Below are 24,837 nucleotides of genomic sequence, written 5' to 3'. Positions count from 1 at the left end.
TGTGGACAGGTGTTGGAGGGTGGAGCTCTATTGGGTTCCCAGAGGTTAATTGTGCAGCTGATTTTAGCCAAGCAAGGTGCTTGCATGAGGAATCGAGGCTTCCAGCAAGTGGAGTTCCTGTCCCTAGAGCTTGAAGCCTTATTACTTCAAGATAAGCTAAGAGTGCCTTAGTTTTCGTTCTTTTTGTCATTTTCCGATGTATCAAAAAAAAATTTAAATAAATTTAAATATAATTTCAGTATATATTCATAATTTTTTTATAAAATTTATAGAATTATAGAATATCTCCCCGTGAATGCACGGGTATAAAACTAGTTATTAGAGACAAGGGAAGGGCCGAAGGGGGGACACGTGGTTCGAATCCTCTACGTCAAACCCTATCTCTCTCCCTCTTCGTACCTTCTCCATCACTTTACCCCCAATTGTCAATATTCCAATTCCAAACCCTAACCCTAAAACCGATCCCTCCTCTGATGAATTTCACCACGCAAACCTCTCCGATTTCACAATCGCTTTCAATTCCCTGACCCTCGGAAAACCCATTGCTTCACTCGCAATTCTTCTTCTTCTTCGATGGAGGGCTCTGCGGAGGATCTCGGAGCCCCGGAGTCATGGGAGGTCGCCGATTTGGACGAGTCCATGAACCGCTTGAACCTCTTGCTCAAGGATTCCAAGCCGCCTCCTCGCGACCACACCGATGATTCTCCTCCTCCTTCGTCTAGTGGTGATAAGGTCTCTGATGATGCCATCAACCAGGTTGATCAGTTCCTTGGTGAAGCGATTCAAAACCCTCGCGAACGCCTTTCAAGTAGGTTTACCTGTATCTATGAAATGTGTTCCCAAATTGTGTGTATGTTCACTCAATTAGTGCTCTAGAATCTAATTAAGCTATTGATTTAGGTTCTGATTGCTTATAAATTATTCATGGATGATTGCGATTGATACAATGCTGGTATAATTATTCCCTTGTGTGGTCTGATTTGGAAAACAATTCCATTTCCAGTATATCAGATTGTGATATTGAGCATGATTAATTGATTATCCAACTGGAGATATCGAATGATTATCTAACTGGAGTTGCTTTTGAGTGTGATTTTGAGCATGAATTAAAGCCTGTTTTTTTGGAAACAGTGATCTGTGGCATAGGCTTTTTTCTGTTGCTTATTGATTTTGAATTTTGAGGTGATTTATAGATATGTTTCAAGGGTAGATTAATGTTTTTATATGCATGAATGAATTTGCCTCGCACATCCAAATGGGGAATGTGAGAATCGCATCTTTGAACAATGGACACTTAGCTGAATGTTTCATAGTTCTCTTATACATGCTACTGATCTTATGACTTTGTTATGCACTTGATGCATAATTTGAATATATTATCTGTTTTATTTTAGATTAAATGCAGCTTTACAATCCTGGTGGTTTTTTTTTCCGTAGATTGATTTAGGTTTTTGGTTTGATTTGTTCAGTTTTGCGGATTGAGCAAGATGTTGAGAATTTTATTCGTGATCCTAATCAACAACAGCTTGAGTTTAAGGAGCTTCCAACATCCTATTTAAGGTTGGCTGCACACCGAGTGGCTCAGCATTATTCGTTGCAGTCAATGGTTTTACTGGATAATAGTTTACCGGATGGTTCTGGGTCAATAATTATTGTGCGTAAAACCTCTGAATGTAAGCTTCCTATTATTCGCCTTGCCGACATCCCAGTAAAAGTAGCTTCAGAAAACAATGCTGTCATTAAGGTTGCAATCAAACAGAGGCCGCAGAAGCGGACACAGATTATGAGCAATGCGAATTCAAGCTCAAGGAAGAATAGTGACTCTAATAAAAGTGTGGAGGAGAGGAAAGAGGAATATAATCGGGCTCGTGCTAGGATCTTCAACTCTAGCAATAATGGTGGTGCAGTGAGTGGGAAGCCAGAATATGAATCAAGGCAGCAGGACAACTCATTGCATGGTTCCTTGGGGGTTGCTAAGGGGGAAGACAAATCTGCTTCTGTATCTGATGTTAATTCCAGTAGGGGGCTGGTTGATTCTTCTATGAATACCAGTAGGGGGCTGGCCGAGTCTTCTATTAGTGCCGGTAGGGGGCTGGTTGAGTCTTCAATAAATACCAGTAGGGCTAGAAGTAGGGCAGAGAAGGATTCAGTTGGTAGATACAGGCAAAATAATAGGGTTGCTATATTCCGAGACCGTGAGGTTGAGCGCAAAGATCCTGATTATGACAGGAACTATGAAAGGTATGTATGCCCTTCACCATATTATTGATTCATGCACTTGTCTGCTAAAAATTGTGGCTTGTTGTGCTGTTCCCTTTTCTCAAAACGAATGTCTCGAGTTTTGAGACACGAATGATTTGTTGCTGTTACCATTAATGTGATTAGACATTTTTATATGCTTACTTCTAATCATATCACATTTCATTAATATTTTAGTTATAAGATGCAGACATTTTTATTTATGCACATGTTTGTTTGCTTCTGAAAAAAGAAAATTATCAAATTCGAACACCATCACTTCTCATTCCCTACTTTAACTATTCAAGGCATTTGGACATACAGTTGGCATACATTAAACTTCTCCCATGCACATTTACAGGATATTGGCTAGCACTTCTGTCATATTTTGAAGAATTAATCTTTTATATGTTTTCTTGTTTGAAGAATAATTGATGACTTTGGTTAGCAGATTATTTCAATTTTTTTTTTTGTCGTTTGCTAGTGCTTTTCAAACCTAGGATATTAAAACTTATGTTGTTGTTTTCATATTAATTCAGCAATGCTGTGTCAATTTTGCATATTTGTAAAGTAGTAATTACCGTTGTCGAAATTGAGATTTTACCTAGGATTGGGAGGGGGTGAAAGGTTGTGGATTTTGTGAAATAGAGATGGTAAAATTCTAACAAAAATACATAAATGTATTTTAATAAAACTAGAATAGTATAAATCACTAATACCTATTATAATAGAGATTGTATTTCAAATTAAGACCTGAAACAAGCTAACTCTTGGATCAGAATGTTAACAAATACTTAAGAATCATGAGTGTAAAACTAATGAAGTGTGATAGTTTGCGTTATTAGTTAACCTGGCCAGTGATCTTTTTCCTGTAACTTTCATGGCAGGTATATGCAAAGATTTGATCCTGGGTTTGGGTTCAATGGAGGACCGTACACAATGCAGCCACTGTATGCACCGGTAGTGAATTACAATACTGAGTTTCCACAGCTTGGATCCGCTCATGGACCCCAACTTTCTGCTGAACACCAACCACGACCTTTCCCGCAGCATATACCTGGGTCTTGGGCTACACAACCAGCACCTGCTGCAATTGGATATGGACATCCAGAGTCCATGATGCCTCCATTTAATCCTAGTCAAGTTGGTGCACACTCCTCATCAACCATGTATTTGCATTCATCCCAATATCCCTGTCAACACCCTGGGATGCCTTTTATCCATCATGAACATATTCACCAACCCTTTGCACAGGTATGAACAGCTCCCAAAATCTCCAATTTGTAATTGGTCAAGTCCTATACAATGTTGGATGTTTTGACAAGGTGCTTAGGTTCAATGTTTATGACTTAATATCTTGCTAAGGCTAATGTTTGTACAACTCACATAGTCACATGAACTGAAATGAAGCAATTCTGAAGTGTTATGCGAAGCTTTAGTGACATAAATCTCCAATCTTCAAAGCCATAGAAGGAATTTGATAACAGTTGTATGCACATATAGTTCAGCTATCTAATAGAGTAGATGAGTATCTCTAACTGGGAGTCCATTACCTTCCCAATTCTGCCAAGCCATTTTAATTTATGTATGCTAGTGAAAAACCTGAGCAATACATTGGGCATAATTATAAAGATGAATAAAATTAGTAAGTAGTTTGATTAGTTGAAGGAAAATTGAAGTTTTCTATTCAAATCAGTGCAATATTTTTATAATTAAAAGAATAGCCTGAATTAAGAAGCTGAATTCAGCACTTGCAACTTCATAAAAAATATATACATATACTTCGATGGTTATATAGTAATCCTAATACCAAGTTAAACGTTTAAAATAAAAGCAAAGTAAAATGTTAACAACATAAAAGATCAATGTGCAAGTGCCTTTGACCGGTGGTATCCTGAAATGTAAGCACTTCGAATTCGATATGCTTGTGCCATTCTCATATATCTATTTGCACTAGATAGTCTACAATAATGAGATTACCCACTATAATTACAAATCCTTAAATACTAACAGATAAACTTTCATTCACATTACAATTTAAACTTTTGAAGTGTCACTTCTGTCAAAGGCCAGTTCTGCTGAAGTCATGAAATAATGGGTTGTTTATGATTTTTTTTGAGGTATGCTAACTAAACTCATACTAACCAAATAACTGCATGAACATTAAAAAAAGAAATCTAACAAAAGTGGGAAATATATCATTAGAGCCCTCGAGACAATTCCGAATAATTTTAAACTGTAAGTGTTTATTTGATTTTTTTTTTGAACTAATGATCTTTATGCAGCAATTTGACCTATTTTATCATGTTATTTGAAAATTGTTTGACTGTTTCTTTGAATACACTTGAATTTTTTTTTGTTCTAGTTGATGATATTTTATCTGGATGTATATATGTGTATAGTCTTCTAAGTTTTTGGCACCACTTTTGCACTTAATGTTGTCAAGTTTTCCTCAGCTGTATTGTTAATTCACTTTATAGTTTCCCATCTATGCTGCTCATGCAGCAATACCATATTTCCAAAGAAAATGCTTTACTTTTTGGGAGCTGGTGGAGATGTATTCGTGTCTTACATGCATCTTATCATTTAGTTTTCATTTTTCCTTTGGATCTAATTGCACGCTTTTGTACTTGATACTGCAGTCACATCAGCAACCACCTGATGCAAGTTTTGGATTGGCCCGGCCCCGGTGAGGGGCGTGGGCCATGCCTGCACTCAATCAGCTTCAGCCATGCAATTAAGATGATGGGCTGCTGCCTGCAGCTCCAAATTTCTTTTAGCTGATTAGAGTGCAGGCCATATAGGCCGAGTTTGGCTGGGATGGATTTGTTTCTGAAAAATCAACTTACCAACATTGTTCCGTTCCTCCCATCTCGGTTTTGCGAGGGTGCTTCTTGCATTTTCCCTCGGTCCATGATCGCTCTTGTGCACATTCAAATTTTTTATGAGGAGCTTTTTAGAGCACATATGCTGCTGTTCATGAAGAAGAGTGAATTGAGCACTTCTTCAGAGCTGAAGAAGCTTGTTCTTGACTTGGATGAAGGTATGCTTTATCTAACCTGCACTGTGAGATTAAATTGTTTTAGTTTGAGTAATTGTTTCTTCCTTATGCTAGAAATTTATCAATTTATTTCTTGAAATTGGGTAAATGAATAAAGTGAAATCATCATCAGGAGCACTTACATATTTCCTCACTACGTTCCTTTTAAAGTAAATTTGTCTTGGGCCTCATCACTTGAATTGTAGTGAAAACTGATTTTATAGCGTTCAGGATGACCTTCAGGATGAATACATGTAATGCTGATGCTACATTTGTTTTAGCTGCCCTTTAATAGATGAAATATCAATTGATATTTTTTTGCACGTGTTTTAATTTTTTTAGCTATAGCTTCCTGAAGAGCTTAAGGAGTTTCCGATCTTGCTTCATTTGCCTTCAGATTGCAGGAATTTAGTATACTGATGTTACTTGTCGTTGTTGTTCGTTCAATATGATTGTCATCCTTAATCTTATGTATAATACATGACAAACTTCTATGGACTTGAGATTGTATATTTAACTACATTCTTACAATCTTTTTCTGCATTTACTTATTATTGTATGGGTTATGTGCTTTCATGTTTTGCCCATTTCTTTTCATAAAGATTGATGGCGCAGAGCCATACATAAAAGAAAGCTGTTATTTTTACGAGTTTAATTTTCATGTGTAAAGTTTTACCTTTACATTCAATTGTTTCATGTCAAACCACCTCCAAAGGACTTGATTTACTATTTTAACTGAAATCAAAACTTACTTTTTGATGTGCAAGCAATCATTTGGTGTCACTGTAAGTGTTACAGTCACAATGTATGTACATTAAATCCTATTTTATTGTTATTCTATTTGATGTCTATATTAATCATATCAGGTATTGGTATGAGTAAACATTTTGCTAGATTTTTCTGCCCTTTTTAGAATATATGGTCAAGTAGTATCATATATAATATAAACATTATTGATATATAATCCAAATTAAATTTATAGTAAATTATTTCTTTTATAACTTATACTTTGAATTTGAAACGAATAAATAAATTATGATGTGTGTATGCAGTACAATTGTTTTGAATTTGAATCAAAATTAAGGCTCGAGATTGAAATAGGGGAAAATAGAAAATTAGAATTTAAATGTACGAGCAGATGAAGTTTAGAAATTTAATAAATTATAAAATAAAAAACTAAGAAAGAGTAGAAAATAAGTTTAGAAGTAGAATAGGAATTATCTGTTTCAGCAATTTATGATAATAATTATATGTTAATTTTTTCAATTTATGGATCAAAATAAATTAAATTATCACAATTAGAATTTTGAGTATATATATTAAAAATAAGGTCTAGATTAGAAAAGAAATCGAAAACCATCATCTTGTTCCTTCCACCTTGATGCCCAGTCCATTTAGATGTCGCCCATCACTTTGCTCCATTCCATGCCATCAAACTCAACCTCCATTGAGATGTATCGCTCCAACCATTGCATTAGAATCATTCAACGCCAAACAATCGCAAGCCCTAGCAAATCACCTTGCGTCTTGCACCACCTAATCAAACTCCCATCTTTGCTTTGCACCCAAACCAACCCAGAAAGCCACCAGCAGCCTCAAATTCATAATTGACTCAAGCCTTGTGAGCCATGGGTTCGAGCAATGACCCCATCCAAACCACCTCCCTCATTTGTGTTGATTTGGCAATGTCGTAGTCACCCCAAAGGTCGACTCCTTCATCCACGACTTCTTCCTCGAGCTCGACACTGTCTTGCCAAGGAGATCGAACCACCATTACCATAATAGAAACCCGACCTAAGAAGCTATGGTCATGGTAGCACGAGTTTGCAAGACAAAGGGTGACAATGTGGGTAAGTGAAAGGTGTCTTTGTCTGACCTAGGAATGAGAAAGCTTGGCATGGGTGGTACGTGGCGGTTGTGTATGTGTGGATGTTACGATGAACCCATGCTGCTTTAGGTGAGAGTTGCGGTGAGTGATTGGAGGAAAAGAAACTTTATATGACTAGACCCACTACTTGATCCTTGGACTCTCCCCGTTCATGTCCGTAACCTCAACTCTTATCACTTGAGCTATTATCTGTAAATATTATGCAAGCACTTTACGTCACTTGATATTATTTAAAAAAAAATCCAGAATCTTTGATGAAAAATTTCAGGGATTAATTTATTTTAAATTTTATATGTTAGAGAGGTGAAAATATTGAACCCAATAAAAAACTGATTTTAGGACATGCAATTAGCATACGTGACACTTTGGAGATAAATTCTCGAATCCGAATGTCATCAAATCAAAATCTATCCCCAATCCCCATAGCATTCTCTCACTCTGCTCCCAATTTCAAATCCCCGTTTCTGAACCCTAACCCTAGCTCATGAAATCGTCTCCACAAACTTCACCTTCGGTCCCAATTGGTCTTCTCTGATGAACCCTTCACCTCCCTAACCCTAGTAAATCCCCTTTCTCTACAGCAATTCTTCTTCCATGGAGGGCTCTGCAGAGGATTCCAGAGCAGCACCGGAGTCATGGGAGGTCGCCGATTTGGACAACCGCTTCAAATTGATGCTCTCATCCGACAATCACCACGCTGACGGTGCTACTCCTTCTGCTCCGCCTAGTGCCGGTGCCGGCGACAGCGTCTCCGATGACATCATCAACCAGGTTGACCAATTCCTCCGCGACGCGATTCAGAACCCTCGCGAACGCCTTTCAAGTGAGTTTTACTTTTCCCCATTGTAACTAACTGTCTCTGCTTCAATTGATGTTAAAGTAGTCAAATTATCGATGCTTGAATGATTCGCAGTTTTTCGATTGTACTAATTAGGGTTTCTTATTTAATTTACAGTTTTGCGAATGGAGCAAGATATCGAGAAGTTCGTTCGTGATCCGAATCGACAGCAGCTGGAGTTTCAGCAGCTGCCGACGTCCTATTTGCGGTTGGCTGCGCACCGGTTGGCTCAGCATTACTCGTTGCAGTCTATGGTTTTACTGGACAATAGCTTACCGGATGGTTCCGGGTCAAGAATTATTGTCCACAAGACTCCTGGATGTAGTAAGCTTCCTTGTATTCGACTCGCTGACATTCCGGTGAAATTGCCGTCGGAAGACAATGAAGTCAGGAAGGTTGCTATTAAACAGAGACCGAAGAAGCAGTCCCAAAGTTTTAGCAATGCAAACTCAAACTCGGAAAAAAATAGGAACTCGAAAAGTGTGGAAGAGAGAAAAGAGGAGTATAATAGGGCCCGTGCTAGGATCTTTAGCTCGAGCAGTAGTAACGGCAGTACTGCGGGCGGGAAGCCTGAACATGAATCTAGGAAGCAGGATAACACCTTAATTGGTTCGTCGAGGGTTTCGGTTTCTAGGGTGGAAGGAAAATCTGCTTCTGTGTCTGATGTCAGTTCTGGTAAGGAGTCGGTCGAGTCTTCAACAGATTACAGTAGGGCTAGAAGTAGGACAGAGAAAGATTCGATTGGTAGGTACAGGGAAAGTAGTAAGGTGGCTGTATTTCGGGACCGTGAAGTTGATCGCAATGATCCTGATTATGACAGGAACTATGACAGGTATGTGTGCCTTTTACCATTGTACCATTGTATTTAGTTTTGCATTTTGTCACTTGTCCGTCAGAGGTTGTGGTATTTTTTTCTTGTTCATCAGCCTTATGAAATAAAAGGGTTTGAGAGTCACTGTTGGAGCTGTTAGATGGCTTGGATATTTTAATAGATTCATTTTTTTATCTGGCGTGTCATTTTCGTGAATATATGAGTTGTGGGGTGCGGACATGATGCATCTGTGTAGCTGTATATTTAGTGTTGATTCACTATGGTAGGAGACCAGGAGCTAACCAGCTTTATGCAGTGAAGATTTCTTCAGTATTTAGATTTGCTTCTGAATAAAAACACTCAAATTCTATTTCTTATCTAACATCACCTGCTATTTCTGGTTCCAACACTTAAAGAATTTGGAAATTAGATGAGCATCTATTAAACATCTCATGTGCACATTTTCAAGGATATAGGCTTGGCGCCCATATTGAAGCTTTATTTTGATATACATTTTATTTTTCAAATATATAATTGATAATAAGTTGTCTTTGGTAAACAGAACATTTCAGATTTCCTCTTCTTTTCCGCAACTCCTTCAAAATGAGGATATTAATTTTTTTGTTATCTTGTTATTTTAATATTTTAATATCAACATGCAATTTTATATTAACAACAGCTATATATTCTACTGAAATATGTTTTGGGGTTATTATATAATATGTATTGTAACTGATTGTAAGGTGAACGTTTTTGCATATTTGCTGAAATGCCACGGTACCTAAACACCTAGTTTTATTTTCAGTTTGAAAATATCACAGTGGTGTGTGCATTTTTTTTCTGCTCGTACATATGCTAGAAAAAGCCCCTGAAACATCTTGGTGTTACCAATCAGTTGATACTTCAATAATAAACCTGTTTTCAATCAAACAAAATAGAAATAAGAGTATTCTCATTTCTCAGTGTTGGTCCCCAATCCCCATATCCTAACTCCTAAAAACTCTTGAAATAAAGTATGTACTTTAATGCTGCACAATAGATATTCAAGATTCTAGAGATTTTGATACTTAATATGTACTTCATTCTTGCAACTGTTCTGCTGTAGGTCTCTGCATCCGAATGAAATGCTATTTAATCTTTTAATGTGCTGACATGTTTGTATGTTACTATGTTCCATAAAAAATTGCAAGTTTAATAATATAAATGTTGAGATGAGGTTAGAGTATGCTGGATTAATCTGATCAATTATTTTTTCCTAACTTCCATTACAGGTATATGCAAAGATTTGACCCCGGGTTTGGGTTCAATGGTGGTTCATACACCATGCAGCCAATGTATACACCAGTAGTGAATTACAACACTGAGTTCCCACAACTTGGAGTTGGATCCATTCACGGACCCCAGTTTTCTACTGAACACCAACCAGGACCTCTACCACATCATATGCCTGGGTCATGGGCTCCATCATCATCACCTGCTGGAATGGGATACGGACATCCAGAGACCATTTTGTCACCATTTAATCCTAGTCAAGTTGCTTTACGCTCCCCGTCAACTTTGTATTTGCATTCATCTCAATATTCTTCTCAGGGTCCTGGAATGCCTTTTATCCCTCATGAACACCAACCCTTTTCACAGGTATAACTCCCCCTAAATCTTCAATATTTGGTTGGTCAAATCATATACAATAAATCAACAAGGTTTATATTTTTCCTTTTCTGTGATTTTATATACCGTTCAGCATACTTGTTGCACTGCATTCATGAGTCGAATTGAAGCAACTTAAAGTACTATTGTTAAGCTTTAGTTTTATGAGAACCTTCAGAGGACAAAGCCATAAAAGGAATGTTAACTATTTTTCCTTTTCTCGTATGCAACTGATTCTAGTGGTGCACTTGCACATACATGCGATGCATACAGAGAGAGAACCATAATATCATTTCATGAAAACTGTAGGGATGTGTTTCCGTGGCTTTGAATGAGGATATTCCTATTTTTAGATAATTGTGCTTTGTGCATGTGAATTGTGAATTCGTTATGTGCTTGAACAATTTCTAAAATTGACCTGGGGGGTACTTCTTTCTTCAATGCTAAAAAATTAATTTGGAAATGAAAAGTGAGTTGGAAAATGTCTTTTTTACTTTGCATCTGTGGAAATTAAATATTTGGCATCAGTTGTATAGATGCAGGTCACCTGTCTGATAGAGTAGATGGGTATATATACAAGCGAGGCAGTTGCATCTGCAAATCTGCTAGCTCATTTGGTTTATCCTATTACTATCCTGTTTCTTGGAAATTCTTCTTCTTTTACCTTTTCTTAAAAAATATTTTTGTTTTCAGTAATGTGTGATAGTCTTGGTCTTGGAGGTGTGGTGTGCATCCCTTCTTTTTCTTGAGGATGTCAGTTTTTCCGCATCTGTTCTGTACCTTGTGTTTTTTTTTGTTCAAGGATAGTGATGTGGGAAAATCTATTGATGCCATCCCCACACCTACTCTCACCATATTTTAGGTTTATTTTCTGCTTCATTTTGGTCATTGAGGTTTCACATATTTAGAATTTTGCCTTCCATTTGGATCTGATTTTACTCTTAAATGTCCTTGATGCTGCAGTCTCATCAACCTCCGCCTGATGCAAGTTATGGATTCGCCCGGCCCTGGTGAAGGGGTTGGGCCATGCCTGCACCTGATCAGCCAGTGACATATAGCTGATGGGCTGCTGCAGCTCCAAATTTCTTTTCGCTGATTGGAGTGCAGGCATACAGGCTGAGGTGGTCTGGAATGGCTCAGAAAGACCAACATTGATCCATTCCTCCATTCTCAGTCTGGCAAAGGATGCTTCTTGCATCTTCCATTACTGTGGCCCTTGTGGACATTTGCATTTTCTGTCAGGAGCTTCTAGAGCGAGCATATTGCTCCTGAAGATTAACAAGGGTGTATTGGGGATTTACCCAGAGCTGATTAAGTTTGTGGCTGACTTGGACGAAGGTATGCTTTGCTTGACCTATGCTGTGGAATACAGTTCTTTTATCTTGGCTGCGCAATTAATTCCTATATCTATTGAAAGTTCATCATTTCCATTTCTTGAAATGGGGTAAATAGATTAGAAAGTGTTGAATCATCAGGGAGACAGGGAGACAGTGACACATTCAAATATTCCTTTACTAAAGTTGTTTGACAAGTTAATTCGCACTTGAAACTTGCCATCTGAAAAATAATGTGAAACAATATTTCAATTCTTCACTTCTAGCCAAGTTTATGCAAACATGTAAAGTAAATGGAGCTATTGTTCAAGTTACCTTTACAGAATGAGTATCAATTACTTATTTTCTGCTTTCGTCGTTTGGCTACAGCTCCCTTAAGAGCTTAAGGGCTCACTGCAAAAGAGTTTGGCGTGCTCATATTGCTGGAATTCTTGATGCTGAGATTCAAGTGGAATTTCTGAAGATCTAATCGCGTGTCGCAATGCTACAGTATGGTCTGATGAAATTACATGTTGTACATGACCTTTTGTGGACTGTGATTGTATATTAAACTATTTAACTTTCCCTTTTTTAGTTTGGATTTCATTGCTATTTATCTTTTAGCTTTTCGTGCAAACCATGAGGTGCTCATTGAGTTATTTGCTTACAATTTCCCCCTCCTGTTTTTATGTAAATCACTTAATCGAAATACGTAATCTTATTCTGCGTGGATACATTTTAGTGGTAGTATGTGAGATGGTTTCTGCAGAGGATTTGAGCCGAAAAGAGTTTGTTTGGATTGACAATTTTGCCATTTTTGAAAAATCAAGTGTGTTAGCATGCATGCATGCGCTATTTTATTCGAGAGTTATCCATAAGTAAAATGTGTTTTCAAAGGTTAAAAGTGGTTTGACGAAGATAAAAGTTCAAAAAATGGTGACCAGCAGATGATTTATTTTTGTAACAAGTTATTTCTTTTGCATATAATCCTGATTTGATGTGGATTGTTAAATTTAATACTTTGTCCTTGCTTATGTTTGGGAACAACATGTATGTGTGTGATTCATCATTTAGACCACAAGTTACGAAAAATTGGGTGGAAACTAAGGTGATCCTTTTATAAAAAGGACAACCGGTAGTCTCATGAGCTAGTTAGTAATTACGCATTTTCAATTCCAAGGTCATATCATATTGTTCACCGGTGCTTCCTTCTAATAAATTTACAAAATCCGTACATACTCATCTTGTTCTTCATTTCCATCCCTTCTTCAAAATCAAAAAAATCAAATCATGAATAGAAAATTGGATGCCTATATAAATATTTTATATTATGAGTGCATCACTATTAAACTCAAACACATGTATTAATGTGTACATACAACCGTTGAGCACATAAAGAAGGGCTTTGCAAAAGTAACAAAACCTTTACATAACCAAACTAAAAACTAGCCAAGAAAACTCATGTGCTTAAATTTTAGGAGGAGAATCAGGCTTTGTTCTCTTCAGATTCAATCAAAAAATCCTGCACTTTTCCGAAATCAATGCTGGCTGAAAAAACGGCTCATATATCCACAGTCAGCTTCTTGTCTACGCTTGAAAAGCTTTGATAGAAAGCTTTGAAATGCTTGTAAGCGATGTCTATATCTTCCTTTCCACATATTTCTCTTATACTGCAACCAAAGTATGAGCAGACTCAGATAACCCATATTTTATATCCTTGGAGTGGGTCAGAAATGAATGGCACAAGAAAGTAAAAACATTTGTTCTTTTACAGCATGGTTTTTTCTTGTAATTATTTATACAAGAAGAAATTAAATAAAAATTAGACAATTAATCAACAGAGATAGCAGGTAATGTGCTTAGTAGTGCAGAGAAAAAAGACATTTCCCTATATCTGATACCTGATTTTAAAAGAGAAAGTCAAACCTTAAACCACAAAGTGATTTTTTATATGGCAAATGTAGTTGAGCCAATTGACAGAGATGGTTATACTTGTTATACCTTTTTAGTATCAAGGCTGAGTATATATGACAAGATTTCACATTTCACAAAGGCTTTAATAATATAGGTTTTGTAATTATTATTTTTAAAAGCATTCATGCAAAAATCAGTTGATACCTGTGCATTGAAAGTTGAGCAATTCCACAATCGACAGTTCGGATGCCAACCCCAGAAGCAAGAATTGGACCTATGGTTGATCCGCATCCCATGTCATTTCTAACCGCAAATTCCTGCAGTATTAGCAGACAAGTTAACTTTCAGCTACCTAAATTGTGTGATACAACAGCCATAAGCAGAGAAGTGAAGTCCATCATGCACCCTCCTAATCTATAAAATGGCTAGAACTATACATTAGTTAGCCATGAATGAACTAGTATGAACGGGCAGTTTGTTAAAACATAAAAGCAAAAGTGATTCTAAGGAAGTGGGAAAAGGTGATTTATTTTTTAGAACTTACATATAAAGCAGAAGCTAATTTGAACTTAGTTACAACTTACAACTATAAAGACATCTCATTTTTTAGTACGGGCAGCTTTTTAGACATTTTATATATAAAGCAGAAGCTAAGAAGTTGACATTTGCTTTTTTTTTGTTGTTGTAAATTTTGATATTTTCAAAAGCTTATCCAAACAAATAAAAATAAGTGTGAAGTACTTAAGTGTTATTTTGTAAAGTAATATGAAACAAACACATTCAATATCTGATTAGAAAAATTTCCTGTAGTTCTGCATTAAGACAGTCTCCAAACCTTTGTAATGAATTTTTTACATTCATAATATATTTGAACAAATGAAATCATAGAATACCTGAGTTGGAAGGTTATGAATTTTCCCAACTTCTTTAAAAAGAAAAGATGTGATTCCATTGGTAGCATAGCGCTGATTTGCATTGTGCTTAATAACGAGTCCTTTCTGAAGCTCTGGTCGGTGGAGTTCTTCATGCTTATCCATAAAATTTGGATGAACTCCATGGGCCATATCTGCAGACACTATTATGGATAGAACCCAAAAGGTACTTTAGTATTCCTTTTCAGACTATTATGTCCGACAACATATTAAGGACATCGTCAAGTTCACAATTGCTTGCAAAACATAGGAAAAGAGACTACTGTCCATTCAATTCAATATGTCCTTTTACCCTGAATAGAACTATTACATTATTACAGCATTTAAAATCTAATTAAGAACAAAAGCTCAATGCTGCACGGACAAAATCATTAACACATTTTCATTGAATCCTGAAACAAATTTTGTGCATAAGTTCTTCCTCTTTCCCTCTTCTTATTTTTTCATTTTAAATTTCAATTTGTCCCCAAAATTTCAAATTGCCATCTTAATAGATCCAGTGATTAGGAGAGCCCCAGAAACATAATAATTAATTAAACAAATTCAATGATTATTTCCTTAGTCATATACCATAGAAAAATTAGTCCAGCAACAATCGGTCACCATGGCCATGACTGAAACAGATCATGCGACTCTTTTTTTTTTTTTTTTAAATTTCAGCCACTATTTTGAATACCAAACCCACTCCAACATTATATATCAATTCACAAAACCTGAACACAGTTCCAAGCAAAAATCCATAGTGTGAGTGAGACCTTCAGGAAGCCACTATAGTTATCTATTCTAGATGAGATGAACTATAAGTCTATAACACATGATTGACAATTGAAGTTTGCAACCAAGCACATGGTATCAACACTATTGTTCATTCATTAGTCACAACTTAAAAGGTTGATAAGAGGATGATATACCAAGAAATGACTGGCGAATAGTGCGTTCAAAAGAGCCTTCACCAACATAGCTATTTGCTAAATCAGAAACTATACGTCTCATGGCCTGAAACATGGTGGGTGCACCAGCTCCTTGAACAGAATCTGAACCCACCTAAATAGCAGCAGTTAGACGTAGCATTGAGAAATCAACAGTGAAATGTCAGGATATTGGAATCAAAAAATGTGTATACCAACACATAAAAAGGAGAAAATCTATAACGTAAAAAAAAGAATATAAAATCCATATAGTATATTATCCTTGTATTCATGGCTTGAATTTTAAAATGATGGAATTATCTTTTTTTTTTTCTTTGGGTAACGGTTTCAATTTGAGGTTATTCAGAACAATTCAAAACATGATTAAGCAAGGAGAAAAATACCTCCTCATTGTCAAATAAAGCAACCATCCGAATGGCATGTTCGCTTGCTAAGTCGCCAGGAGATTCACATGAGTCAATAAGTGCCCTTAATGCACAATAACTTGAAGCTAGATTATCTAATCTTCCAGAAAATATAAATTCGTTGTTTCCACCTCCAAGGCAGCTAGGTTGAGTATCACAAACATTCAGTTCAATATTCACTATGTCATCGACATCACAGTTCAACTCATCTGACAATATCTGAGGATTGAAGACGAGCTATTATAAAGAAAATATAGGTAGGTAATTTACAGTTAAAATAAAAATTTAGAAATCAGCATCTTCGTTATTGGATAAGCATGTTTTAATGTTCTATAATAGTTAAAATAAATAACATTCCTCCATGAAAATGGCATCTTGTTCTATTATCAAACCCTTTGAGAGCAATTCACATTCAAAATCAACTCAAAGGTAGTAGGGGAAAAAAGCTACCTGCATAAGCAATGGATGATGAGAAGGTTTGGATGACAATGTCGTAGCCTTCTCTTTTGACTCCAAAGAAGTATCCTCAAGTTTCAATGAGAGTAAAGGAAGAAGATGATTCTCTAGATTTGGTTTAAAACCATCCTGGTTCACTGTCCTAAACAATGAAGCAAATAAGAAACAGTGATAGAATCAGCTAGCCTGCATGTTTCTGTAGCAAAAAATTGGCACATCGCAAACAAGCAATAGGGAAAAAACAACAGTATAGCCAGATAAGAAAACCAAATAAACTCCTCCATTAACAGTAACACTATAATGATAGTTTCAACACAACAGCCTATAAAGATCAAGCAACTTGAAGTATATAAAGCACATATGAAAGTGCTTCAGTTTGAACCCCAAATCCCAAAGGTATCATCCGAATCAGTAAAGTCATTATCTGCAATTCTATATATATATATTTTTTGATAGGCAAATGTTATTCGTTAGTAAATTAGTCCCTCCTCAGGTTCGAACCCTTCACCCTTCACCCTTCATCCCACCCAACCCCTACGTCCCCTAGCTCTTATCTGCAATTCTATATAACTAGGACTTGAAAATATCAACTAAGTACCTAAAATTCGATAAATGTACACGCAAGCAATGTTAATGACGGTCACGGTCCTTTCACTCAATAGAACAAAAGTTAAGTGGCTAGTAATTGCTTATCAATCATAATTGAAAAATATTTATTCAAGCATATCACATAATCAAAAATTCATAGCGCGCTATAGCGGGGCAATAGCGCTATAGCGTAGCGCCCTGGGGGTTCACCGCTACTCCACTATTTACCGCTATAGCGCCGCAATAGTGCTCGAAATAGCGTTTTTTGGGCTTGCCGTTACACTACGCTATCCGCCATTAACAACCCTGATATGAATATCAGTCAGCTCCACATGTTATGATGATAGACTGATAAAATAGTATGGTATGAATGCGATGAATGGTAGAAAGTTGAGTTAACAATGTACCGGTCAAGGTGAATGGCAAGTGTGGGTATACGCAAGATTGGTTTCTTAACTTTGACAAGCTTATGAAGAAAACAATTTCCATCACCATCACCATCACCACTACGATTTCTGAGAATGACCCTTCCTGCAACACTCAAATCTCTATCAAACCACGTATGCCACAAGCCACCACCATAGGTTTGAACATTGAGCATCAAGTAGGAACCCTTCGACGACGCCGTTTTGGGCTTCAATTTGAGGCAGGGGCTATCAGTATGCGCCGCAATGGCATGAAACCCACCATTACCGAGCTGGTAGTTTTCTCCGACGGCGAAAGCGAGCAAGGACGACATGTTGCGGGTGAAGAAGTAGCGTCCTCCGGGTTTGAGATCCCATTGTTCGTTCTCGTTCAGAAGCTCGAAACCCGCGGCGAGGAGTTGGCGTTTTGCTTCGGCGGTGGCGTGGAAGTGGGTCCAGGATTCGTTGAGGAAGTCGAGGAGGTCGCCGACGATGGAAATGGATCCGGGTTGTTGCGGAGGAGGTGTGGTGGAGTTGGCTTTGACGGCGGAGGAGAAGCTACGGCGGCGAGTGGGTACGGCGGAGAGTTTTGGGAAGCGGAGGAGATGGGATGAAGAAGAAGAATAGGAGTGAAGTAGAATCTGGGGTCGAGTTATCAATGCCATCTTTCTAACTGACTTCAGCCACTTCTATTCTTTATGGTTTTTTAACCATTATAGTTATGTACAATTTTGTGTTTCGAATAATAGTTCAAGGGGTAAGAATTGATGTATATATAGATTAGGGAGAAGGTCTACGAATCAACTTGGAAGCCCTGTTGTTTGTATTTCTGACCCGAGTAAGACTATTATGAGCGACAAAATTGTCTTTTGAAGTATTGAACACATCTACATTCAGATGAACTCAAGCCCAAGACATCTGTTTAAACCAAAACAACTCATGTCGGTTGATCTATGTGTTTGATAGTGACAATTTTTTTAACTGTGCATTAAAATTAACCTCTTTTAAGTGGTTAGTTCACTTCATCCTTTAACCTTAACTATGAAATTAGAGATTTCATCATCGTCCAAGAGACTTGTTTACGGCGGATTAATTGGATAGTCAATGTTGGAAAAAATATTAAGCTAGTAAAATAATTTTGTTGGAGAGATCCATAGGACCTATGAAACTGCGAAGATTATGATCATATGATTATTCTAGACTATCTCAATATCAAATATATACACCTTTTAATGTGTTTGTTAACGAATTCTTAGGAGTAAAATTGATGATTTTATGGCATTCCATTTTGATATTACTTGGACAAATTGTGCTTAGAGCTCTGCAAGATTTAACTGCCTATATATATATATGCCGCTTAGTTGGTGAACAATTTTGAGTTGCACAGATATATGAACTTAGAGAAATGTATACGAAAAAGAAACTTTGGGAGGGAGAGAAGAATATGAAAAAAGATTACAGAGGTACTCAAAGTAACAAAGACGTAATTAATTTGATAATCTAGTCCTGCTTGATTCATTGCATTAAATTTGTTTGCCATATTACTCCAGTAACATCATAGTTTAACTGTTTAAGTATAGAAACTATAACTTGATGAATCAACCACAATATTCCTCATGCCACCAATTGTGGATGCCAACATGATGCACACTCCTATGGATATTGAAGCCTGAAACACACATGAATTCACAGTCAATACACACAGGAAACAACTCAGTGATCCTCTGGATTCTTTCATCTATTTTATATTGTTTCATTTGATGCCTTTTAAATGAAAAGTTTCTATTGTGAATTGTTGATCATTCATTACCCAATTGATGAACCAGTTGGTGCTGAATCTCTTTGGCTTCTTGATTATCAGCCACATTACGCCAGGAAGCTGAAACAATCAATAAGCAAGTACATTGTTCTTCTGGTTTTTGAACTCTTTCTTGTAAATAAATTTGGCAAATTATAAGCATAAGGAGATTGAAAGGGCAAGAGAGTCTTACAAAATATGAAGTGGGAGCAAAACCAAATCCACCAAAGAATCCAAGAAGGTCGCCAAAGAAAGGGAAAGTAACCCCAATGAACAATGTAAAAGCTGAAACATTTTCACAAATTTGGTAAAATCAAGGATTTTCATGGGGAAAACAATTTTTCTCTCCCTTACTCTGCTCTTTAGAACTGACAGATTGCCTTGTAGTGATATTATGGATTAGTATTGAGTTTTGGAAGCTCACCTACATAAGAAGATCTAGCAACAAGTCTGAGTGCAAGTCCACGTGTGAAGTTCAATCTTCTAATCATCATCCTCTCAATCAAGTCAAAAACAGGCATGGCATAAACCTAGAATACACAATTTCATATTTACCTCATCAATTAAGAAACATGAATATCAAAATTGATCAATAGATGGTTGGTTCAAGCGATAGATAGTTAATTTTCACTTAAGTAGGGTCTCAGGTTCGAGTCTTGGGAATGAAAAAAACTCACGCTGGAAGAGCTAGTTTCATCAGGATGTGGATGTTTCTTGCTCGAATAGAACTACTTCACGTGGAGGATACTAGTACTAGGGCGACCATAAAAAAGAGAGCAAAATTTGATGTGAAAACTACAAATTTTATATTTTTACCTGGTAGCTACCAACAACATGGATGAAAACCATCAAGTTAGCTGAGGCGATAAGCCATGAGGGCCTTTCAAGAGCCATAAGCACATTATCATCAACAGCTTGCCCAAAAGCCCAGTATCCAATGAGTGCAACAGGGAAATAGCATATTGCATTGACGAAATAGGCAGCAATAGCACCTTTCCACATTGATATCTTTGAGGGTTTCTCTGGGGTTGAGGGAATTGTGGCCTGGATTTCAAGGGTCACTGCATGGCCAGCAAATGCAAATGAAATTTGACCAAGTGCATTGAAGACCCTGAACATTAAGTCTGTTGTGCTGGTTTTCTTGTAAGCATAGCTAACATTGTCAATCCTTCCTCTACTCAAGCAAGCCACCCAGGCTATAGTTGAATAGCTGCAGTCAAAGCCACATGAAAACCAGGTTAGTGTTTTTGAAATAATTATTCACTTGACTTTCAATTGCTTTATGGTATTTACATTTTATCTGTTTGCATTTCATCAAAACTATTAAACTATCCCCAAATAGTAAGGAAATGCAGATGGTTCATTGCTGATGCTTATCTAGGTGTTATAGTTCATAACTTTTAATATAACATCAACACCAACACGAGGGCGAGCCTCGACACAACATTAAGGTTGTTGCCATGTGACTTTGCGGTTTCAAATTCGAGCCGTTAAATCAGACTTTTGGAAAAAAAAATGCTAAGTTAGACTGCCTACATTAGCACTAGAATTGCCCTTTTTCATATAACATCAACACCTTGGTGGTCAATTGTGCCATATGGTGAAATTGGATTACCTACTTTGCTATATGTTCTTAATGAAATATACGAGCCCACCAATCTTGATTGAACAGTTTGGATTTCTTGATTGCGTTAATGCAGGATTGCCTTAACCTTAACCCAAAACCGTCATATGGCCTTGTAGGATGTCAATATTCCATCTTAATCAGGGTTAAGCAACTAGTCTAAACTGTTATGAAACAAATATCCTAAATGCTAGACATCATGAGATAAAGAAGTACCTTAATGACATCACAGCTGCTGCTAAAGACACCCCAGCAACAGAATTGAAATTTGGAAGCTGAGACAGGAAGAAATGGATGGCACCAAAAATCAGAATCCAGTAAGTTTGCTTGAGTTGTGTGCAATTGGTGCATGCTAACTCTGTAAACTTCTTTAGGCACTGCCCCCCAATAACCATGTAGACAATGTCACACCCAACTTGAACAATAAGTTGCTGGGGGAGCACAATCCAGGGTCCAAGTTTTGGTCCAAAAGCATGTCGACCAAGATCAATATAGCGATCGAAACGAGTTCCCGGAACACACTCATGTAGCTGGATCATTTGCCACATTGAGTTTAAAGTCAGACACCATGATAGCATCAACAACAAGATCCCTGGAACCCTACAGAGAAGAGAAAAAGATAAACTTTCAGCAGGAAATTTGTCAAATTGCCAACTTTTTGTGTGGGGTTGAAGCTAGTTCTTCAAGTTTACCATCCTAGATATGCCATGGCATATGGCAGGCCAAGAACACCTGCCCCTATCATGGCTGTCACTGTGTGGAAAGTTGAGTACCACCATTTGGCGTCGCGAGAGGGGCCATTCTCCACCCATTTTCCTTCTGATTGAGCTTCCTGCAACTGGACAAGATGCAAAAACAATAAGAGAAAATATGATATAAAAATATTCATATAATCTTTACTTAACAAATTATGTTTATAGCTGGTTGTATCGGAGTCTTTATGACTAAATAGTCTAGAATTTCAATACAAGGTATGTGTGCATGTGCATTTTGAAATAGTATAAGCTATTTGTGTGATATTTACTCAACATTTTAAGCTTTTGAAATAGTGGGTTAATGAGAATAACAATTGCAAGAGACCTTGCTGAGTGATTATGGATATGCACTGAAATGGAATTACCTTAGAAGGTGGAGAAGGAGCAGAAACCATTTTAGCTAGCTCACAAATCAAAGCAGACAAAGAAGACAATGATTTTGGAGTTCAAGTGAAGTACATCAGCTATGTATATATATGTGTGTGGTGATTAATTGACGTGTAAAAAATATTTGATGCAATAATTTTATAAACATCTTGACCCTACTACATAGTGACTTAACACTTTCATATCCAACTTTGCACTATTTTAGGCTTTTAGCTTCATCTCTGCCTATAAAGCCTTTTTGGCTTAAATCAAATCAAAATAAAAGATGAGTGTATTCAAAGAACAACAAGTTTGGGAGAAACAGGAAGTCTGATCACTTGATAAGTTGCAAGATATGGTCAACCCACTAAATCCAACAGTCAATGGGAGGTTAGTGAGGAATTACTTTCACATCACTATCTGATTCTGATAATACTTAAGCCTAACCCAAATGCTGCCTTGTTACAATGTATGGGAGCTGTGGAGTTTAGAGTAATAATTTTCCTTTGTGGATTCACTTTGTTAAAATATATAACTCAAGAGAATACTTTTTATGATGGAACATCATATCATAAAAACTTGCACTTTTTATTAGGGGAGGTGAGTGAATTGGTCTGATGGCCAAAGAATCAGTATTGAGAAGATCACATATATTATTAATATGTAATGTAAAAGTGGCCGAATCCTGAAGGTAATGAGAATTTTGAAAGATTAATTTAATTTTGGAATAATGGGAAGGTTTTGCTTTGCAGGTAAGAGGGTAAGGCATATAATCTTTCATCATTACACATCTTGACAGTGGTATTTTTTTTATCCTTGGAAATTAAGCCACTAAATTCTGGGCTAATATGATTGAATTTTATGAATGCTATTCTTGTCAAGTTAGTGGAGGGGAGGGGTCTCATCATCCTTCTTTGTGAATGGCTACAACATGTACTACCAGAAATAGTAGTTATTTGGCCCATCTTATCATGGTTCTACTCTTGCCGCCAAGAAGAAAATGAACCACATCAGATGTTAAGGAACCCACTTAGTGTGTATTTGTTTATTCATTGAATTGAATGTGAATGGATTTTTTTTTTCAATCCAACTTGGCTTAGTTGAAAAAACTGTATTGGAAATCAAATATGTTTGTTGAATGTGGTTTCAACCAACCAACACACTCTTTAAGACTTCATATATAATTCAATTGTTTTGGTGCAAAAAATCATTATTCGAGAGTCATTATTATGGGGTTGACTAACTAGATTTATATGGATTCAGTTCTAGTAATACTAATAGCAAAAAGGAAGATTGACTACAAGACCCACATTAAGCACGGATGAAAGTCGGATTTAGTGATCCTACATTGCAAAGTAGAAGGGTCGTGCTCAATAGATAAAAGTTACTTTAGGGATAACAGACTAATTTTCCCCATAAGTTCATATCAATGGAAAGGTTTGGCACCTCGATGTCGGCTCTTTGCCATTTAGAGCTGGGTTGTAGTGTGTTCTAAGGGTTAGGTTGTTCGCCCATTAATGAGTTAAGCTGGATTCAAAGCGTCGTGAGACGATTCAGCCCATATCCAATGTACCGGGTGTTAGAGCATTGAGAAGACCTTACACACCTGATGCTTCAGTATTATAGGAAAATAAAACCAAAACACAATCATCAAACAATAATATAACGTGAAAAATTCCAAAAAGTCAAGAAATAAACGTGATCTGTCACTATGTGCATGCAAGTTTTTACAACATATAGACTTCACTCTCAAACACTTTATGAATGCATTAAACTCACACTTTCCAAAGTAAATATTTAAAATATTTAAATTGAATAATTATTTCTTCACACCTTATTTTTGAGGTGTGGAGAGGTGGAGGAAGAGAGAGATATGAAGAAATGAGAGAGAAAATAAAGATGTGATAGATGATTTGATTGATAGAGAAAAGAGAAATAAATGAGAGAAAATGTGGAAAATGAATGAAGATGTGTGTATATATCATAACCCATTTAAACTACATCACACAATAACATAGAAAAAAAAAAAACACAAATATAAAATTAAAGTGTTTCCCACCAAACCAATTGTGCATCTTCAAACAAAGAGTATGAGTTTGCAAATTGCAATGTTGTCGTCGTCGGGCTCAATTCCTTGAGGAACCTCCACCGTTTCGCTTATATTGACGTCGCCGCACAATCCACAACCTGAAAACAGCGCCGTCAGGAGACCTAAGAAGAAGATATGACTGTTCCCCGCGAACTCTCCTTCTCAAAAAATTAGGAAGTCCATCAAGGAGTTTGGTGAGATGTTTGTCTCTGGTAGCTCACGATGCAAGGTCAAGACACCTTCAATTTGGAAAGTAGCTAAAACGTTGTGCAGTGTTCAATTTTTTCGATGAAACATCATATCTTGTCCTCCGCCAATCGTTTACTTCAATCGCTCTACTCCCCCAAGGTCAGTTTTCTTCATATTCCTTCCAATTATTGTTTTTTTCTTCTTCCAATGCCAGATATCTGAATGTTGCATTTTCCAAGTGCTACCTACATGTTGTTAGATAACCTCTAATTGACAAAATTTGATAATACTTTACTAGGAATAGAGAAATATTGGTGTGGTTGGCAGGTTGCTTTCATGACAGATAGCCCAAATGAAACAATAGCTTTTCATTTTTCTTGAAGCTGTCTAACATGATTTAGTTAGCAGCTGGTACAAAATCAAGTATGAAATTATGAGGGAGTATGGACACCATTTTCAGTCTACACTCTTTCAAGAAACTATTTTGCTTGGTGATTTTTTATATGAAGCTAAAAATCATGGCTGAGACAGTTAAGGAACTAAACGAAATAAGAAAACTGGGACAATTTATGTGGAGTGATGAGGAGTTGATCACAAAATATTTTTAGAGTGGG

The 24,837-nt window shown here is 36.8% G+C and overlaps 4 protein-coding genes across 4 annotated transcripts; 2 read left to right on the top strand and 2 right to left on the bottom strand.

Annotated features, from left to right (window-relative positions):
• The first annotated feature begins 334 nt into the window (after positions 1-334).
• LOC130716983 (uncharacterized) lies at positions 335-5,854 on the top strand. The gene is made up of 5 exons (XM_057567055.1): positions 335-808; positions 1,470-2,241; positions 3,126-3,492; positions 4,881-5,281; positions 5,621-5,854. Exons 1-4 carry the CDS (start codon positions 574-576, stop codon positions 4,929-4,931), a joined length of 1,425 nt encoding a protein of 474 aa, XP_057423038.1. The 5' UTR covers positions 335-573; the 3' UTR covers positions 4,932-5,281; positions 5,621-5,854.
• A 1,665-nt stretch (positions 5,855-7,519) lies between these two features.
• Positions 7,520-12,509, top strand: LOC130716984 (uncharacterized). Its single transcript, XM_057567056.1, has 5 exons — positions 7,520-7,989; positions 8,122-8,836; positions 10,087-10,453; positions 11,426-11,800; positions 12,166-12,509. The coding sequence occupies exons 1-4, from the start codon at positions 7,761-7,763 to the stop codon at positions 11,474-11,476; spliced, it is 1,362 nt and encodes a 453-aa protein (XP_057423039.1). The 5' UTR covers positions 7,520-7,760; the 3' UTR covers positions 11,477-11,800; positions 12,166-12,509.
• A 432-nt stretch (positions 12,510-12,941) lies between these two features.
• Positions 12,942-18,104, bottom strand: LOC130716982 (probable aspartyl aminopeptidase). The gene is made up of 7 exons (XM_057567054.1): positions 17,406-18,104; positions 16,405-16,552; positions 15,934-16,173; positions 15,533-15,665; positions 14,583-14,764; positions 13,894-14,006; positions 12,942-13,445 (listed from the first exon to the last, which is right to left on the bottom strand). Exons 1-7 carry the CDS (start codon positions 18,065-18,067, stop codon positions 13,337-13,339), a joined length of 1,587 nt encoding a protein of 528 aa, XP_057423037.1. The 5' UTR covers positions 18,068-18,104; the 3' UTR covers positions 12,942-13,336.
• A 765-nt stretch (positions 18,105-18,869) lies between these two features.
• LOC130716985 (lysine histidine transporter-like 6) lies at positions 18,870-22,097 on the bottom strand. The gene is made up of 8 exons (XM_057567057.1): positions 21,945-22,097; positions 21,517-21,662; positions 21,041-21,424; positions 20,017-20,410; positions 19,625-19,730; positions 19,394-19,485; positions 19,213-19,281; positions 18,870-19,071 (listed from the first exon to the last, which is right to left on the bottom strand). The coding sequence occupies exons 1-8, from the start codon at positions 21,972-21,974 to the stop codon at positions 18,973-18,975; spliced, it is 1,320 nt and encodes a 439-aa protein (XP_057423040.1). The 5' UTR covers positions 21,975-22,097; the 3' UTR covers positions 18,870-18,972.
• Between the last annotated feature and the right edge of the window lie 2,740 nt (positions 22,098-24,837).

This window comes from Lotus japonicus, chromosome 5, assembly GCF_012489685.1.
Source record: "Lotus japonicus ecotype B-129 chromosome 5, LjGifu_v1.2".
NCBI classification, from domain to species: Eukaryota; Viridiplantae; Streptophyta; class Magnoliopsida; order Fabales; family Fabaceae; genus Lotus; species Lotus japonicus.
This window is presented reverse-complemented; position numbering and strand designations above follow the sequence as displayed.

What these genes read in the sequence shown, in the direction of transcription:
- LOC130716983 (XM_057567055.1), top strand. Translation starts at nt 574, where the DNA reads ATGGAGGGCTCTGCGGAGGATCTCGGAGCCCCGGAGTCATGGGAGGTC. An exon ending in CCCTCGCGAACGCCTTTCAA is followed by an intron (nt 809 to 1,469) that starts GTAGGTTTACCT and finishes TGATTTGTTCAG; the next exon opens with TTTTGCGGATTGAGCAAGAT. An exon ending in TTCACCAACCCTTTGCACAG is followed by an intron (nt 3,493 to 4,880) that starts GTATGAACAGCT and finishes TTGATACTGCAG; the next exon opens with TCACATCAGCAACCACCTGA.
- LOC130716984 (XM_057567056.1), top strand. Translation starts at nt 7,761, where the DNA reads ATGGAGGGCTCTGCAGAGGATTCCAGAGCAGCACCGGAGTCATGGGAG. An exon ending in TATGACAGGAACTATGACAG is followed by an intron (nt 8,837 to 10,086) that starts GTATGTGTGCCT and finishes CTTCCATTACAG; the next exon opens with GTATATGCAAAGATTTGACC. An exon ending in AACACCAACCCTTTTCACAG is followed by an intron (nt 10,454 to 11,425) that starts GTATAACTCCCC and finishes TTGATGCTGCAG; the next exon opens with TCTCATCAACCTCCGCCTGA.
- LOC130716982 (XM_057567054.1), bottom strand. Translation starts at nt 18,067, where the DNA reads ATGGCATTGATAACTCGACCCCAGATTCTACTTCACTCCTATTCTTCT. An exon ending in ATCATCCATTGCTTATGCAG is followed by an intron (nt 16,174 to 16,404) that starts GTAGCTTTTTTC and finishes TTCAATCCTCAG; the next exon opens with ATATTGTCAGATGAGTTGAA. An exon ending in GCTCAACTTTCAATGCACAG is followed by an intron (nt 13,446 to 13,893) that starts GTATCAACTGAT and finishes CTTTGGTTGCAG; the next exon opens with TATAAGAGAAATATGTGGAA.
- LOC130716985 (XM_057567057.1), bottom strand. Translation starts at nt 21,974, where the DNA reads ATGGTTTCTGCTCCTTCTCCACCTTCTAAG. An exon ending in GCAGCTGTGATGTCATTAAG is followed by an intron (nt 20,411 to 21,040) that starts GTACTTCTTTAT and finishes CTTTGACTGCAG; the next exon opens with CTATTCAACTATAGCCTGGG. An exon ending in CCAACTGGTTCATCAATTGG is followed by an intron (nt 19,072 to 19,212) that starts GTAATGAATGAT and finishes TGTGTGTTTCAG; the next exon opens with GCTTCAATATCCATAGGAGT.